The sequence below is a fragment of the Larimichthys crocea genome, chromosome XXIII, assembly GCF_000972845.2.
Source record: "Larimichthys crocea isolate SSNF chromosome XXIII, L_crocea_2.0, whole genome shotgun sequence".
NCBI lineage: Eukaryota > Metazoa > Chordata > Actinopteri > Sciaenidae > Larimichthys > Larimichthys crocea.
This window is the reverse complement of record NC_040033.1, coordinates 4672823-4690872: the sequence shown is the minus strand read 5'-3', so window position 1 is coordinate 4690872 and position 18050 is coordinate 4672823. Positions and strand designations below refer to the sequence as shown.

The window sequence follows — 18050 nt, the reverse complement described above, 5'->3', positions numbered from 1 at the left end:
ACTCATTATTTCGCTGGAGCACTCAGCATGGTGTAGCCTGGCTAAGTGGTGATTGATTGCCCGGAGCCGAGGAGAGGGTGCAACAGACAGAGACAGGCAGATACTGTATGCAAGAAATAAAAATAAAAACTTCTGAACATCATCAAGGATTTTAATGTGGGACACTTCCATGCATGAGGCAGTAAAAACAAGACGCAGCACACAGCGTGAAGCCGCCGTAACAGGTTTAAAAATTAAATTATCTCTGTGGTAAGATAAGATGAATGGAGCAACAATAAAGAAAAATAAGTGCGGGCATACTGGGATTCTACCAGTTTGGGTTTGATTGCCAGTTATTTCTTTGAGTCTTTGAATGGCTGCTTTCTCATGCCAAGATAATACTGACTGATACGGATACTGACGCCGAAAACATCCATAGAAATATCACTGGGAGTTAAAGAGAACTAAAGAAACAATAAAAGTGGCATTATGTGGCAAATACACAACAAGGAGTAACTATAGAAACGTGTTGGGAGATGAGCTTATTGGCTTTCTTACCAAGAGTTAGCTGAGAAGATTGATACCACCCACATGTAGGGATGGGAATCGAAAACCGGTTCCATGTGTTTCAATTCCATGAAATCGTTTGACAGTTTATCCAACGATTCTCTTCTCGATTCCAGCAAGCACGACTAATTACGCCACGTAACTTACGCAAGTTTGGCACATGCAGTGCAATCAGTAGTAAACAATGGCACCCACTCGGTTCAAACGCTCCAAAGTTTGGCTGCATTTTACCAAAAACAGACGGCAACAGGGCGACTTGCAATCATTGCAAAGTGGAGATAACAGCGTCGGGAGGGAACACGACGAACATGCAGAAACATTTGCGAACACAACGTGCAATATTTTTTAAATGAATGTCGTGTTTTTGACACGCTTCAGACTGGAGATGAATCTCAACCTAGCAGCAGGCTCTGCGGTTACTACGGAAGGTAACTCTAGTAAGTAACACACTGTTGGTTTTGTAAGGTCGTGATACTTCTAACTAAACAAAGTTGATGCTGATCAAACTGTTTGTTCTCCTTTTTTTCCCCAAATGAGAATCGATAAGAGAATCGACGCTGACTGGTTTCTGTTTACAGTCCTGTTATGAACTAAGTTAACCAGCTGCTGGTTGAAGTCCATACTTATTGGACAGATGCTGTTTCAGCACATTTCCCTAAAATAAAATCACACTTTAAAAAATATGAAATTAGAAAGGTTTAAGATGATTTGAGCCAATATCAAACACAAGTGTGACAATATAGCATAACTAAATCTCAGGTCACAGTGTCTTTGAGACAGTGAGTGTTACTGATCCTTAAATTACTGGTATACTGATCAGAGGCTCCATCAGCACCCAATTACATTCATTTTGTGTTTTTCTCTCTAGCTCGCAAACATAAGGACAAACAGGAGAACAATTAAAAACAAAAACTACTTTTTCCAGGAGCCGAGATGACTTCGCATGAGACTAAATTAAATCCGTCTAACAACCCTTGTTATGAGATTCCAGCTCGTATGCTGCAAAAGTTGATAACTTGAGCCATCTGCCATGCCTCGCTTGATTGCTCGACAAACAAAACGTAGCCCAAGGGGGGGAAACACCCAGCGTGATGGATTCCAGTGTGCCTAATGAAATGCTGCTGTTGTGAGCTGGCACCGCTGAAAAACTGTGGCCCTCATAAAGGTCACTATAAATCAAGTCCCTAAGCCTCCCACATTTCTGATTTAGCAGAAAGCTGAGCCGATCGAGTGCATAAACATCCCATAGACCACCTATCAGGGACGGATTTCAAAATAAGAGTGCAAGTTGGAGGGCTCATCTCGGCCTGTGTAATCAGACTTCTTTAAAATGTTCTTTTATTTTATGGATTATAAAAGAATAAAACACTCCGTACACAGATGGTGCTGGAAAAACAGTTGATCACAGATGATCTGCTGAAAATGACCATTGACAAACATTCAGGTTATTGATTGATGGATAATATTTTAGGTAATTTATGAAGCAAATTCACAAAATATTTGCCAGTTTCAGCATTTTAAATGGAGTTATTTCCCTAAATATCTTCTCATATGACTGTAAATGTGATTTATTAATCCACTAATTAATCAAAGTGGTCAACAGATTATTTGATCGAGGCCTGTGAAGCTTTTCTTTCCATCACGGTGCAGTAAAGAATGTCTAACAGCTTATTTTAGCTCCTGTTTGTTTTCTCTGAAAGCCTCCGAATGCAGCAACAACAATGTCAAAAGAGCCACGGCGGTAATGCTGACTCACTCACTCACTCACTCACTCACTACAAGGCAGTGGGTAACAGGTGCACGGATACCAGATGTCTGGAAAATCATGGCGCAGGGTGCAGCAGGCATCGCACAGCAATCAATAAAGCAGCATGCATGTGGAGGTGGACAAACAGCGCTGTGATTTCACTTCTTCTTCACGTGGTTTGAAAATGGACGGGCATGAAAACAAGTGAAGTGAAGCTATTGACATAACACCTACAAGTTGGCCCCGCAGCCGTTAGGTTTGTATTGAAAAAGGCATTAAGTGTGTAGTGGGGCACCAAATCATGCAGGGTGGTCCTCCATGAAAATGTACTCATCAGCGGCGAACAGCTGTTTGAGGGGCAGAAACAGGAGCATTCTTTGGGGATGTAAACAGGAGCACATCTGCTTCCAGTCTGCGCTCTGGGGAAAACATAACGGGCAGCAAATTAGGCTGATCTTCAACAGAGGTGACAGTTTGTACACCGAGCTTATTGCTGTTGTCTGGTGAAATACTACTAAACTTTAAAACATGGACATCTTATAGCTTCGGCTGTGGTTTTTAGCCATCTCTTTAGTGAGTGTTTCCCACATAGCTGGGCAATAATTCAATATTATCAGGTCAATATGGAATCATATGCGATAGTATGAGCAGCCGTTCCACGGTGTGAATGAGGCTTTAGGCTATCCCAATTAAAGATTCAAGCAAACTGTGATTAAATCAACATTTAAGGTGTTTATTTTACATGTGCGCCACCTTCAACATGGATCTGATGGGTGATATTGGGTTATATATTTATATACAGACTCATGTTTAACTGCAAAACAATGCAGCGTATGACCTGTTTCTATAGCAAAGAGTGCTAAAAAGCAAAAAGTGTCAAGAGTGGGTAAAACAATGCTTTGGCAGATTCTCTGGCTTCATTTAAAAGAACATTTTTGTAACTTTAGACTATTTTTCATTTCTCTTAGTTCTTTATTTAACTCTTGCATGAGAGGATTTTGCATCATTTGTTATATAACAAAAGTTTTCGACTCAGTCATGTTGGCTTAAAGCAAAGTAATATCTGCTTAACGCTTCTCATCACTGAATTTAACAGTTTCTGATGATTTTCAAACCAAAACTATTATTTTCATTGTTCAGCAATTTAGTTGAAATAATCTGAAAAGGAAAGTCTGAAATAAACTTCTTTTTTTTCTACCGGGTTTCTAGACTTTTAATCATCTTTCAACCTTTTAAAATCAGCCTCCCTGAGCCGCAGCACTAAGGTGGTGAAAAATTAATAACGTGTCGATACCAAACCTCAAGTAATAAATTAAAGCCGATACTGAAAAATTACATCCAGCCCCGTGGACGTTGAAACAATATTCGTATTAATGATACTGACTACACGTACACAACACAACAATACAGTACTAAGGCCAATTAACGTTCGATAGATCAGCCGACAGCAGCTTCTTCCACCTGTGTCGATGGCAAAGTGGGTTTGAGGTCATTCAGAAAGTGTCACTTTTTTGTCCAGCAGAGAAACTGTAAAAAAAAAAAAAGAAAGAAAGAAAATCTGATTTTAAAATATCACTCCTCAAAAATCCAATAGCGTTCAGGCTCTGATCCGAATATGACTGAAAAAGAAGATGAAATTTATTGATCCCTCAATGGGATCACTTATGTTTTTTCATATATAGGCCAGAAATACAACCACACACACACACACAAAGGACTTATACACATGCAACTGTGTTCGGTACCTTGCTCAAGGGCACCGCAGCATTGGTAAACTGGCAGCTACCGGTCCATGTTCCATACTGGACTTGAACTAGACACCCTCCGACTAAGCTACACCGTCAGGAATCATACAGTCGTATAGTTGTCCCAGGATAACGTACTGTACAGTATCTGATCGGATTTCAGTCTTTTATCAAAAAACCCAGATAGTGACCTTATAATACTTCTGGAGTCGAGTTAAACTGAATGTTCGGATCATGCAGCCGCACAGACTTTGGAGTTAATGAGACAACGGAAGCGCTCGCTGGAGATCTGCCAATGTTTCCTCAAACCGACAATTCGAAAGCAGCCTTAGAATATAATAACCATAACAACAGGAGCCTTTTCTAGTTAAAATACTATGGACTGAGGGATACTTTTCTTTGCAGGCCAGAGAAACAAATCATTAGTTGTTCGACAGCACCGCCAGTCTGTGCCCTTGAAGTGGGATGTTTGCCATGTTGGAGAACAATTAGATACAAACCAGAGCTGAGCCTTTTCCTGATGGTCTCACACTCATGCCAGAATCTCATACATCAAGCATACAGGTCTCCCCGCACCGTATTGCAAGTGACATAATAGCGTGTGGATCCTATGGTAACATCTTTGCTGTCATTACCCCCGCCTTTAGGCATCTGAATGCAGAGTTGGTTAGCCGCAATTTCCTGTGCAGGGACAACACCTTGGGGGTGTTTTGTCACCCATTCTCAATCTCTACCCGTTTCAGCTGCAGACAGAATCCCCAACGGGCAACAACAACAATGTCCAACCGCCATGTTTGGTAGTCAGGAATCAAGCTGTGCCGAATTCTCCCTGTTATTGAGAGGACTTCCCGCCGAGACACGACAGTAAGTCTCCGTCCCACGAGTACTGGCTTATTGCGCAGGAAGCAATCACTTGGTGCAATAAAGCGTTCCTGCCGAAGCCAAAACACATCATCCGCTTTGCCGTCATGCGTTCTCGATGTTATCTGCTAAATTCCGCCCTCGATCTGGAGTAATGTTACAGCTGATTGAGTCAATAAATCAAAGTGAATTTATGAATACATCAACATCCACAGGCACAAAATGAAAGGCAGGATAGTGTGTGTGTGTGTGTGTGTGTGAGTGAGCGACAGTGAGGCCTGGTTCAGGTCCTGTAGATCCCACTGACGAGGCCAACGTGGATCAACAAAGCACACTCCTCTCAGACATAGAAGCATTGTGGACGTCTGTTTCAGCAAATGCATGCTTACTGCTTTCCACCATTTTCAGTAGAAGTCAAGGTCTAACTGAGGTGTAACTCAAATGAGTCTGGTTTCAGTTTTTCCATCAATAGTGTGCTCAAAGACGGATGATGACAGCGGTGGACAGTTCCCATCCTGATATCCTGTATTTTGCTAAATGCTGCTATTGTGTTGTAATCATGAAAGTCTGGCATGAATAGCAGGATTAGGAGTGATCAGCGCCAACGAGGTGTGATATCAAACTGGATATCTTGGAAAGTGTGTCATGGCATTGATGAAAAACTGAATGTGTGAGGTCCTGCTCGAACACAAACTAGAAAAACGGTGCCGAGTTCACATTTATGTGTTGGCGATCAATCATTGGGATTGTCTATACATCTCGTCCACAACCTAAAGGAACCTTTTTTACACTTTGGTGTTTCAACTAAAGATATGAGGTCTTTGTACAAAGATAAGCTGGGCTAATAGCACCCGGCTTTAGGTCCACATGTAACAGACAGAGCTTCTGAAATGTGAATATTTTCTGCTTTCTTTAGTCATCCAAAAGAGGAACCTTTGGGCTGTGGACAAAACAATATATTCAAGGCCATTACCTCGGGCTATGAAGCAGTGATCAATACTTTTCTTTTCTTATTTTACTCCCAGAAAGAAAGAGAAGAAGCTTTTTCTCCAAAATGTCTAAATATTTGGTTTAAAAAGGGGAAAATAATCCGTTGGCTGCACTCGCCTTTGTCAACCCTGAAAGAACTTCCAAGAGCCTGAGTGCTTCCAACACCTCGATGTCCTTTCTTTCTGATGAATATCACGTCGTCTTTCTCCACATAAAACAAACTTTTGTCCAACGTAAATACGACTGCTGCCAAAGTGCAATGAAAATATTCACTTCACGTCTCTGTCTCTGATTTGGAAATTGACCAAAATCCCACTGATAAACACCCGTGTTGACTTTTCATTACGCAGGGATAAACACACGACGCACGTCTCCACGTGAAAATAAGGCCACAGGGACTTAAAGGAGAGTCTTTTGGTGGAGGTACCATTTAGAAAAGGCCCGACTCCACACAGCTGTGTCCCACATCCTCCAAGATGGCCTGGAGTGTTCGGAGCGCCGTTGTGCGGAGCGCGGCTTATTCAGCTATAAATAAAGCAATCGTGGGGCAAATCGAAGACTAAGCTGCCCGGAAACAAAGTTGGTTCTGATCAGAAAAAAAAAAAGAATCACTGATTCACTCTGAGGGGATGAAATCATGAGGTTTAATATCCCCCAAATAAAAAATGAAAGAACCAAAATCATCCCACTGGACTTTAATATCTGAAAAGAGTCCCACAGGACATTTGCTACACACATCCAATATAGCTGTCTGCAGCCCCCAGCATAAGGACAGCCAGGGTAATATATCCTGCACCCTCGCAGCTTTAGATGCAGTAAAATATTAATGGGATCCTCCTTAGGCAAAAGGTTACCTCTGCCCTCAGAAGCTTCACAAGGAAACAAAGGTAGAGAACAGCAAAACTCTGAACGATGATCGGCACCAAACTTTCCAACTCCTTTGACTGTGATCCGCGTCCTGCTCAGGTCTCAAACAGAGGAGAGGAACGTGACACGTGAAAATGAGAAAAAAAAAGGGCGTGAACTATCGGAAATCAGCTCAGCGGGTTCGGATCCAAACAGAACCGAACGGAAACGTTTCGTTTTGCAGCGCATCGGTTCGTGCGCAAAAGCGCGTGTTGGATTACGGAAACGGGTTACTTCCTCAAAAGATGATCTTAATGAAGATTTCATCGGCGTCATGCGATGTGTTACGGTAAAAAGCCACCTTACCATGACGTTGCCCTGCATCTTTGCAGTCTCAATCAGACTCTTCTCCTTCATTTTTCTCTTTCCTCCCTCCGCGGCTCCGATCCGCTTCAATTTGTAGACTTTTCTTTTTTTGTTGTTGTTGGACAGCTTTTCTGTCAGCTCTCCGTCCCCCCGCCAGTTCCCAGCCAGACCCCTTAGGTAGTGAGCCGGTTCATAAGTGGGTGGGCTTACAACCTAACGGATTGATTTAGAAAAAAAGAGAAAAGAAAAGAAGGGAAAACAACGTGGGCTCTCATCGAAATATATTGGCCGACGTCTCCTTCCTCTGCGTACAAAACAGTCAATCACACACGGGCAGGAATAATTAAAGTGAGGAGGAGGAGGAGAAGTTTGAGGGGTTTATGAACCGCGTTAGAGAGATGCGCAGATGGATTTCTGCTAAAATCCTCCTCCGGTGCAGAACTGACAGCCTGTCTGTGTCCGCAGGGATCATTTCAAAACACGTGATGGACGCATGGCGCGTAAACTGATGATGGACATTAAACCTGCGGAGAAGTGACGCCAGCTCAGCTGCGCATTCAGGTCATAATGATGAAAACCTGCACGTGTGTGCGCCTCCTATGGATCTGATCACTTCCCAGCTTTCTTATGAACGATTGGGACTTTTATGCGTAGTAAATATAAAAGCTTAAAAGGTAATGATTGGAGAATTCTCCATCATGAGCCCCGCTCCCTTCAGTTCCTCACTTTGTTTAAATGATGTGCATCTCCACAGAACTTCTCCCTGTACTTCATGAGCACTGCAGACATGATCAGACTGGTTCCTTACCTGGGGTCACGGCGCGGAGGATCAACAGGTTGGGAAAGAAAAACTGATTTTGCTCCCCCAAAATAAGATTTGTTCATATTTATGTTCCTTTAATGTTATATACTGAATCTTACTTATCAGAAAGCAACATTGCTGCAACTAAGTGCTCATTTCTGGGCACCCCTTGATGTATTCGAGCTCCCCTTTAAATCATTGTACATGTGGACTGTGACAGTTTACATCATGGCAGCGATGGACATTTAAGATGCAACACATCTGGGCATCCGCTCGACCTGCACGACCCACAGACGAGATGTAACTGGTTACAAAGGGTCGCAGACAAACCAAACAAGGTTTGTAACCAATGATCTACTTCAGTGTGTGGGATTTAGTGGCATCTAGTAGTGTAGTTATGTTCCATGTGTGAGGGATAAACTATGGTGGTTGCAAAATGAACAACAAAATGCAATAAAGTTAGTGTTGTAGTTTGGCCATTCTGGGCTACTGTAGAAACATGGCAGACTCCAGGGAAGAGGACCTGCAGCGTCTGCAGATATAAAAGGTAACAAAGCCACAATCATTCTTATTTTTGACTGATTATACACTGATGAAAACATAGATATGTTTATTATGTCATATTCTGTAAACAGAGCCTCCTAAATGTTAAACATTGCACCTTTAATTGAGTAAAGCCTCGTTTCTTTTTAGCCCTGAACAGGCTTTTCTTCACCGCTTCATGTTCCAAACTCGGTTTTTGTAGAAAATTGCGAAATGGGTTTAAGGTCGAGACGAGAACCCGAATAAAAAACGCTCAAAACATGAAGAGCAGGTGTTACTAAATGAAAATGTTTTCACCGTCCATCGAAAAAAAAACAAGCTAAAGAATTTTAATTAACAATACATGAGGTTCGTTAGCTCAGCAGGTGAAAGTTTACATTACATTACATGCTGAGACAGTTGAGATGTGCAATAATCTACCTTTAATGTTACTTTTAATATTTATTATTTCAGCTGGAAACAAAACAAAAACAAAAAAAACACCGAGCCCTCTGCATCACCAGCTTTCAAGATGAAGGCTGCCTCACGTCTTTCTCTCTCGAGCTTTACAAATCAATATCAGTCCAAAAGTGCATCTTCAGAATTTAGACTCCCTCTGTGTGTGTGTGTGTGTGTGTGTGTGTGTGTGTGTGTGTGTGTTTACTGTACTACATAATAAAAAGTGAGGGTCCTAAACTCACGGCAGCAGTTCACAGAGAGAAGGTTTCCCTCAACTGGGGAAGTGCAAACAGCACGTCTCACATAAATCTCATTTAGGAGTGCCTGGGATTAATTACTGTGGATAAGACTGTCAAAACAACCTAATGGGGGCATCGGGCTCCCTCGACTCCAGCTGGACTGCTGACAGAGGGAGAACACGGCAGTTGCAGAGATAGGTAGCTGGCTGTGTTGCTTCATTACTATGTTGGCATGTTTTTCTGCACTACACAACTACTCTGTGGAGTTTTCTGCCAAAGGCTTAAAAGGATAACCTTCATAACATCATTTTCAACTTACTGCATACAACTCCTGTAAATAACAGAGCTGTGCTTTGCTGATAACGTCGCGTTTAATCAAGGTTTGTGCATCAAACATGACACATAAACTCCCCTCGACCCCGTGAGCTGGCCTGTACTACACATGCGATATTGAATTCGCCATGTTGTTTATTCCCCCCTGCTTGGCACGCTGGGCCGAGTTGAAATTCATCAAGTACAGGTGCGGCGGCCAAGGACATCTGTAACAACAATGTTGGCCGCGCAGAAGCAGGCAGCAGCTGCCTGATGTTAAGAGTCTCAGAGAAAATGGCCGGCCAGGGATGGTTAAGAGCTACTACGCCATAAAGCTCCCACAAAAAATAGGCAGTTGACAGCAGCCAAAGCTAGCGAGCTGCATGGGAGCTCTGCTGGGGAGAGAAAATCTGCTGGAGTGTGGACAGCTGCTGCCCGACTCTAGTGTGGAGAGCCCTGATAAACGGCTGGCAGAGGAGCTGCGATACATACATGGCATGAAAAAACACGAAATCCTTGGATTTTCTGTATCATTGACTTGTCACGGCGTATAACAAGGCTGCGGATAAGTGAACACATCCGTCATTAAATACAAAGATGAAGTAGATCTGGATGCAATTTTGTTTTTTTCTGCAACTGCATCAACAGACAGGTTGCCAGACAATATCTACACATGGCAACCACAGTGATCTCGTCCAGTGCTTTGGACCAATCAGCTACGGCATGAGCTATGGGCGTGGTTGTGTGATGACGTGTTTGCTGGAAAACCCCAATGCCGTCTGTTAGTGTAGGTACACAAACTCTGGTTTCCTGCAAGCCAACTAACGTCCTCATCCCCAGCTTTCCACATACAGGGTACACGACTTCTTCGTTAGCACTGAACCTCGACATTCGACATAAATCGTGCTGAGAAGTCCAAGCAAGACAGGCACAAGAGACACGATGAGAATTAAGGGTTTTTATTCACCCACACTTCAATACCCATGAGGCACAAACTACTTTAACTTGACTGTGGACATATTTAACGGTTAACAAGCAGCTCTTCTTCAACCTCCTATAAACCTAAAGTAGGAATCAAGCTGCAGGCATAAACACTGAGATGACTGACTGAGACAGCCCAGGAAACATTTATAATGTCTGGCCAGACAAAAGGAAGGCTGAGGAACATAAACTACACCGTACTATAGGGACGTTATCACTGGCTATAGATAGTTCCTTAGTTTAATCCACAGTTTCACTTCCAGTCTCTACACCAAAACATTTCTCAATAATCATTTCTCATCTCATTCCGCGCTATCAAGCATCAGAGATTGCTTAGGTTTAGGTAAGTTTCCCATTTTTATTCATGCAGCTCTCAGTAACACAAGGTGACATTCCGGTTATGAACATTAAATATTTTTTCCTCTTTGCCTTTTTTTTGGAGTTATAGCCTTGGTGAGAAGTGAGAGATTTATTTAAATGGGATCCAAAGAGGGGCTGTAAAAGATGCTACGGATTTCACAACCGGTGTTGGAAGAAGTATTATTGTACAGAAATGTACTTCATCAAAAGTAAGCATTAACTATGGAGAATACCCTTTGAGAGGTTTAAATCACAAAGCCCTCATAGCCCCAAAATATCTTGTTCACAGAAGATGACATTTAAAATCTTCAGTTTGACTGACCTCTGTCTCTTGAATGACACATGTTAGGGATTATTCAAGTGTCACTTTACGTGTAGTACATTGATAAGTTGCCGTCTTCAGAACACAAGTAACCAGATAACACAGGAATGTAGGCGGTCAGGACAGATAATAAAGTCACTATTTTACTTCTGCCCCCTACTGGCCATTAAGAGATATGGCAACATCTGTTAGAGATGCTGCACGATAGATCATTTATATTTGAAGCAGCTGCTCAACAGGTTCATAGTCATATATTTATCAGGGGCAATAAAGAACTCTGGCTTCTGATTGGACACAAAGAACTAGAACTTGTTTTATTGAAGCACGCATCAACTTGAACATCAACAAATAGACGGAGCCATAATAACATCTTTACAACATCAGAATTATGCACAAAAGAGTCTTTGTGACTTCTCTTCATATCATTGTGCATGTAGAGTGTTCACAGCATGTTTGTCAGTGTTTCCTGTGGTGCTTTTGGAACTAGGTGTGTTTCACAACAAGACTCTTTAACGAGGCAGGAAACCTTTTAAACAAAAGTGATTAAAATTTGCCCAAATCCAGGATTGATTGGCCTCGATCCCCAGTGGACCGAATCCAAGAGAACAAGCTTCATTCTGGTGACGGCGCTCATCCAGCACAATAAACTCAACCGAGACCTTAGCAGGACAAATCGATGGTTTCATTATCAACTTAATTACTCGATACTGTGATATCCTCCACGCTGCTGTCACTGTTGTCACTGTTGCCGTTTTAATGACAGCCTACTGGATTCGTTTCAAAGAGGAATAAAACGACTGTAAGCAACATCACCGTCAAACTAAATCGAATCTCTCGGAAACTGGGATTGCCACTAAATCCTTTCCTAATACGACTGCACAGCCTTCACCTGAACTCTATAGTTTCAAGAAAACAGCAGAAGCTGCTGTACTGCCTCATAACAGATTAATCCCGAACGTGTAAACACATGGGTCAAGGTGCTTTTGAGTCTGAACGTGGCTACAGGTAAAGAGCAATGAATGTTAAGCAAATAGAGCGCCTGTTGAAAATGTAGCTATTACCGATCAGCAGGAAGCAACTATCTCAGTACACAGACCGTCCGCTGATTTGCATCTCAAACATCTTCCTGTGAATTTCTCTCACAAAAAATGCCGGCCGCACTTCTCCGCCTGCGAGGGGAGCTCCATAATCTAGATAAGAGGGTTCTGCTGACCTTCCCCGCCCCGGACTGTCAGAGCGACAGATCGTTACCATCTCTAATGAATTCAGGAGCAGGGAAAAAATGGTGCGGCGGCATGTAAAGCGTACATTAATCTCGCAGCGTCGATGCAGGGGGTCTATTAGCAGCATCACTGCCACCATAGAGGGCTAGAAAGATCATGGACTAATGTGGTGTTTTGCTGGTGCATGATGGGTTTGCCTATAGAAAAGCAGTTTAAGCCTTTTTTTATTTTAGCTTTTATGCAAATGCTGAACCCTGTTTAATAGTCCTGCTGGAGAAAAGCACTCTGGTCTTTTTAAAATTCAAATTTCTGTAAATCCTGCAAATGCACTGACTTTAAGACACCCTAATAAAATCTGACATAAAATAAATTGTAAAGCATAGCACTGCCTCGGTGTCCCTTCCCGGTAGTAGTTGGCAGTATGAGACAAAAGTTACTGTAATTATTTTCGAACTTAAGGAGACTTTTGCTTCCCTCCACCCCATGATGGAGCCAGTAAGCACATCTGAATATTAATGGAACAGTTGCCTTGAACAGCAGGCGTTTGTCAGGAACTTGGATCAGATTCATCACTTTAACCTGCTCTGCGCCGCTCAGGGACGGATGATGAGTTCCCGCAGCACAGCAGCTGGCTTTCGGCTTCACAGCTCACACCTGAGTGGTTCAAAAGGATGTGAACACGGGCGTTAAAGTGAAAGTACAAACTTTATTTCGACTAGTTTTTCGACTCTGTGCCAGGTCAATAAAAGAATCCGCTAAAGGACAAGGACACCTTGAGAAACTCATTTGACAAAAATCTGATAGAAATTTAATATCCACTGAACCGTGACTGCAGTCAGTAGATGCCTTTTAGAGAATATGATAAATGATTTGCTTGTTCGTTTGTTTTTAAAATGACGTCTGCAGCCAACTACAACTAACCTTAGCTTGGCTACCTCAAGGGGTTCAAAACACTACCTCTGGATTACTTTTTCTTGATGGTCACCAACATTATATTGTGCTAAAACTGAGGATAAATGTAGACTACATGTCCCAGGTAGAAACATGGCACCTTCTCCATGAAAAGACATGTAAATAAAAGAGCTAGTATCGCCATGGAGAGCTAATTAGTCCTAAATGAAAGACTTCTGGTGTGAGATAACTCTGTTTGGCTGTTCTGCGAATGCTGGGTTAGGGTTGCTGGAAAAAGGGACAGAACTGCTAACATTAGCAGACACTCTAATAGAATCCCAATGGCTCCCAGAGTGAGCAAATACTACATCATGAACAAGGACTTTTGTTGAAGCCAAACCCACATACAAAGGTAGATAGTTAATGAAATGCTTCTTTACCTTGAAAGCACGACTCAGTACTGTAGAAAATGAGCTGAATAGCCAGACAGGCTCACAATCAGATCTTACCTTAGAGCATATACATGTGATTTAATGTTTGCTTTTGTGATGAGGCTTCAAACTAAAAAAGAATCACTCTATTTCATGCACAGCGCTCCAACATATCTTGAATTTTCAAAGCTCGATTGACCTGCAGTGCCTAGTTATGCTTGCTAAGCTAAGATTGGAAGATTGCCTCTCAGTGTTTAGCAAACGGTTCATTGCAGTGTTGACCAAAAGTATCAGCAAATGATTCATATTCATGGTTTCTCAGCAGTTCCAGGTCACTAGCTCCCTGTAGGTACATTACACACAGTGAGGGGGAATGTGAAAAAATAAACCACACTTGTCGCTTTGCACAGATAGTAAACACCTTCCCTCTCGGCCTGTTAGAATCTCAGCTTCATCAACATTTACATATATGTCCCACTCTACTATCAACAGACTGTAAAACGATTAGACCTGGTTACTCAGTAACGTTAACAACCATTAAGGTTGACTGATGGCACTTTGTGGAGTTGGTTGTTGCACGTGCCTGAGTGGCTCATGTTTATCCATCAGGGAGATACGGCCCACAGAGTTTCCCAGCACCTCTGATGATAATGGATACGGTGTGATAGACTGGTCTTGACTTTTTAAAGCTGGAGAGCTAAAGTCCATGTTTGTCTTTAAACCACAGGGCCAAAATTAATTGGACACCCAAGCAGCACACCCATACATGGTTGTTGGACATTAAAGCTGATGCCGGAACAGCCTCCAGTCTGTTCTGTGATGACTTTCTACAAGGTTTTGGGAACTGGTTGGAAGTGTTTGTTCCTTTTTCAGCCACACGAGCACTAGCAAGGTTAGGCAATGAGGCCTGGCTGATAGTCAGGCATGCAAACTTCTTCCACACCAAACTGGGAAAACTGGACTTCACCCAAACTCTCGCAGCAAAATGGGAAGATTTCTCTATATATTCATAAACATACAATGTTTTTCTTCCTTCTTTCTGTATATGAAATGGAATCATTATTGCAGTGCTTAACAATAACAGTTATAAGACTGGTATTGGCAACCATTTATTGGCCTTTGGTTCAGTGACTACCACTTTTAGGGACACCAAAACACACATCCCCAAATATCTGTTGCATCGTTTAAATATTGCTGTTGTAGCCAACTGTTTGAGAGACAGTAGCCAAGTGAATGAAGTTGTTTGACTGTCCAACTAACCCATCAACGTCACAAAGGAATGAGCAAATTGTGTTTTATACTTTACACAGAATCCTTTGTCAGATTAATCAAACTGTTGAGTTGCTGTAATAAAGCTTTTAAACATTCTTTTGTCAAAAACTGTCAAATTAAGCTGATGCATCTCTGTAAAGTCTCTTAATTAGTAACAAAACACTGCCTCTGGTGACCAAAATGGCAATTTTCAGTTCCGTCAACCACTTTTAAAAGTTTGTTGTGAGGGAGTTTTCTATTCTACACAGTGGGGCTACACATATATCTTCAGGTCACTGTAGGTACAGTGTTAAATCTTAGGTTGTGAGTGACACTGACTTCTCTCCTTGAGATACAGAGCAGCACAACAGATAAACAACATCGAAATAACAGTAAATGACATAGAAGCCTCTACAGCGTCAGATAGCAACATGACCAATTGGCAAATATCTTATACAACAGATGCACTGAGTGTGACCATTCATGGACACAGAGTAGTTGTGGCACTATTGAGGGTATGCAGATAGGACAGAGAGGACAGTGCATTGATAAAGCCTCCATTCTCCTTGATCAAGCTTCAAAAAACCTTTCAGCGCAAGACATCTTGGACTTTCCTTCCATTGAGTGAACTGACTACTGATGAATAAAATTCTCAACATCAGTCAAACAACACCTCTGTCTGTCTGTAGCCATTACACATTCTGTCCTTTGACGATGCAGCTTCACTGCCTGAAATTATGATTTATCGATCAAATTAAATCCCTTAAAACAAAACTTACTGTATTTTCTAACATATGCTTTACAGCACATATGGGATTTTTTACATTACATCAGTGAATAATGAAACATGTCAGCAAAGCTCCCTCCCTGTCATCCTCTTTGTAGTTTTTGCTGCTTTGAAACGAGCTGCATTCAGACGTGCTGCTGGAAAAAGCCTGTCTTTCATTACCAGTCAAGGCCCGTGGATGCCGGATATCTTCTGTGAACGCCCATTTGGGAAGATTAACTACAGGAATATGCTTTAGTGTCTGATAACGGGAGAGTCATATCACATCGCCCAAGGTGGTTTCTGGGGCAACAGCGTGGCCATCAATCAGCTGGGTGTAATCTCACTAGAAATCGTTGTCAGCATGCAAATTAGTGTCACATTTCACACTCTGCCTTCTGTGTACACACCGGGAAAATTGGAAAGTGTCTGGTAAATAACACTGTAAAACTGGATCTATGCAGGGCATGTAAAGAAAGCGAATGTGTGCAGCAGATGTGTGATATGTGTGCTGAGTTATTACATCAAACTGGCATCACCGTGGTCAGTCAGTGCAGCAGCATCACACCGTTTCTGCAGACGTTTGCATCTTAAATATCCAAAACTGCGAATCAAAGCAGCAAGACTCATTTAAAATCTCTTCATTTCAACGAGCCAAATGCAGCTTGGGTGTTGTTTTTTGGAATTCAGGTGGAATTCATTGATCGTTGATGACTTCGACCTGGAGTTTCCAGTACATTTCAGCTGTAAATGTGTGTGTGCAGGGTCAATATCAGAGTGATGGACGACAGGAACATCCAATCTCAACCTGTGAGATGCATTTGATGGACAGACTCAAGGAAATTACTGCCCCCAGCCAAGAAATAGTCCCTGACTTACTGTAGAACCTTTTAAACATGCCGATTTTACACCACACTGTTTTGCACATATAAACAAATATCTTCATTTGTTGGTAGGTGGATTTTGGCATCTTAGGACCCTTGCTAGCTGTTTCCCTCTGTTTCCAGTCTTTATGCTAAGCTAATCAAACGCTCACACTACCTTCATGTTTGCGAGAGCGGTATCAATCTTCTCATCAAACTCTCAGCGAGAAAGCAAATGAGCGCGTTTCCCATGATGTCAAACTGTCCGTTCAATGATACAAGCCCCAGATTTCCCATTCAGAATAATGCGTGCATCAATCACCGGAATAGAAAACAAGCCTTGAGCGTCTGCTTCTTACAGTGCACCCAAACAAACCTTGGGCCGAGAAGATTCATTGCATCGAGTTGTTTTAATAAGGACTAAACACGACAGTCATCAATGTTTTCCGACATGGCAGTACATCTAATGTTGTCCTCTGTGTCACATCCAGTTTGTCAAACGCCGCCACTATTATATAAAGAGGTAATTACAGAAATATCGACCATAAATAGCATCAAAGATGATGAAAATCTTCAGGAGTAGCCTTTAATTTGAAACTCCAGAGCTCTGGTGCCACAGTGCACTCATTAAAAAAATATATTAACTTTATAATTAAGACAAAAGTTAATGACGCTACGAGATTAATCCCTGAGGCGCCAGCTTTTCTGAGGAATATCATGCAACAGCCTGCACACTTGTATGCACTGCAGCTCTGCCACTATGCACTAAACCAGGTTAGCCCAAAGGACAGGGCTGAGTGGGCTGTTTTTTCGACATTGCACCTGCATATCTGTCCCACTTTCTGCTGTTGTCTACAGCTTGCTGCTCATTTTAGATTGCACCGTCTCTGGAGACACAAAACCCATTAAGTGAAACTAATACAAACAGGCAGCAAGGTGAGGTTCAGCAGTAGTGAAAATATCAGAAAGTATTATGCTTTTGTTAAACTTTAATGACTGGCTCAAGTTTCGAATTGAATTTAAAAAGATGGTTGATGGCTTCGCTGATCCCTTCATCTCTCTGATTCTCGGCCATTTCGCCACAAAACCACTCACTATTACCGGCCAGCAGTACACAGCACCGGCCCTTTGCTCTTTATCCATCTGTATTAATGTGCCAATGTGTCCACAGATGTTTTGGCTACACGTATTGGATCTGTTTGCATGCTTCCCGAAGATGATTTACAAAGCATTGATTTGGACGCTCGGAGACTGCGGCACAATAAAACTCTTGTTTATGTTCAGGCGGCGAATGTTCATTGTCAAGGGGAACAGCGTCTTGTTTTAGGGCAATGTAGAGCACCATGGGAGTTAACGCAACAAATCATGTCCTTTTAACTGCCAGGGACATGGGGACAGATGAAGCTTGTGCGATCGGTTATACACCAGCTTTTTGCAATAAGTCAATAAAATCGCCTCCGTCGGTTATATGAAAATGGGCCGTGGCAGGGCCGTGCTATACATTTCAATAAAGGCTGCACAGATTGG

General features: G+C 42.2%; 1 protein-coding gene across 2 annotated transcripts in view; it reads right to left on the bottom strand.

The window, feature by feature from the left end:
• dpp6a (dipeptidyl-peptidase 6a) overlaps positions 1–18050 on the bottom strand; it is a 192528-nt gene that overhangs the window by 164230 nt on the left and 10248 nt on the right. Inside the window, exon 1 of one of the 2 annotated variants that reach the window (XM_019266977.2) lies at positions 7102–7533. The exons of the other annotated variant lie outside the window; for it this stretch is intronic. Within the exon in view, the coding sequence (XP_019122522.1) occupies positions 7102–7152 (51 nt within the window). The 5' untranslated portion in view covers positions 7153–7533. Of the gene's footprint in view, positions 1–7101; positions 7534–18050 lie in introns of those variants that run through there. 2 annotated transcript variants of the gene reach the window in all.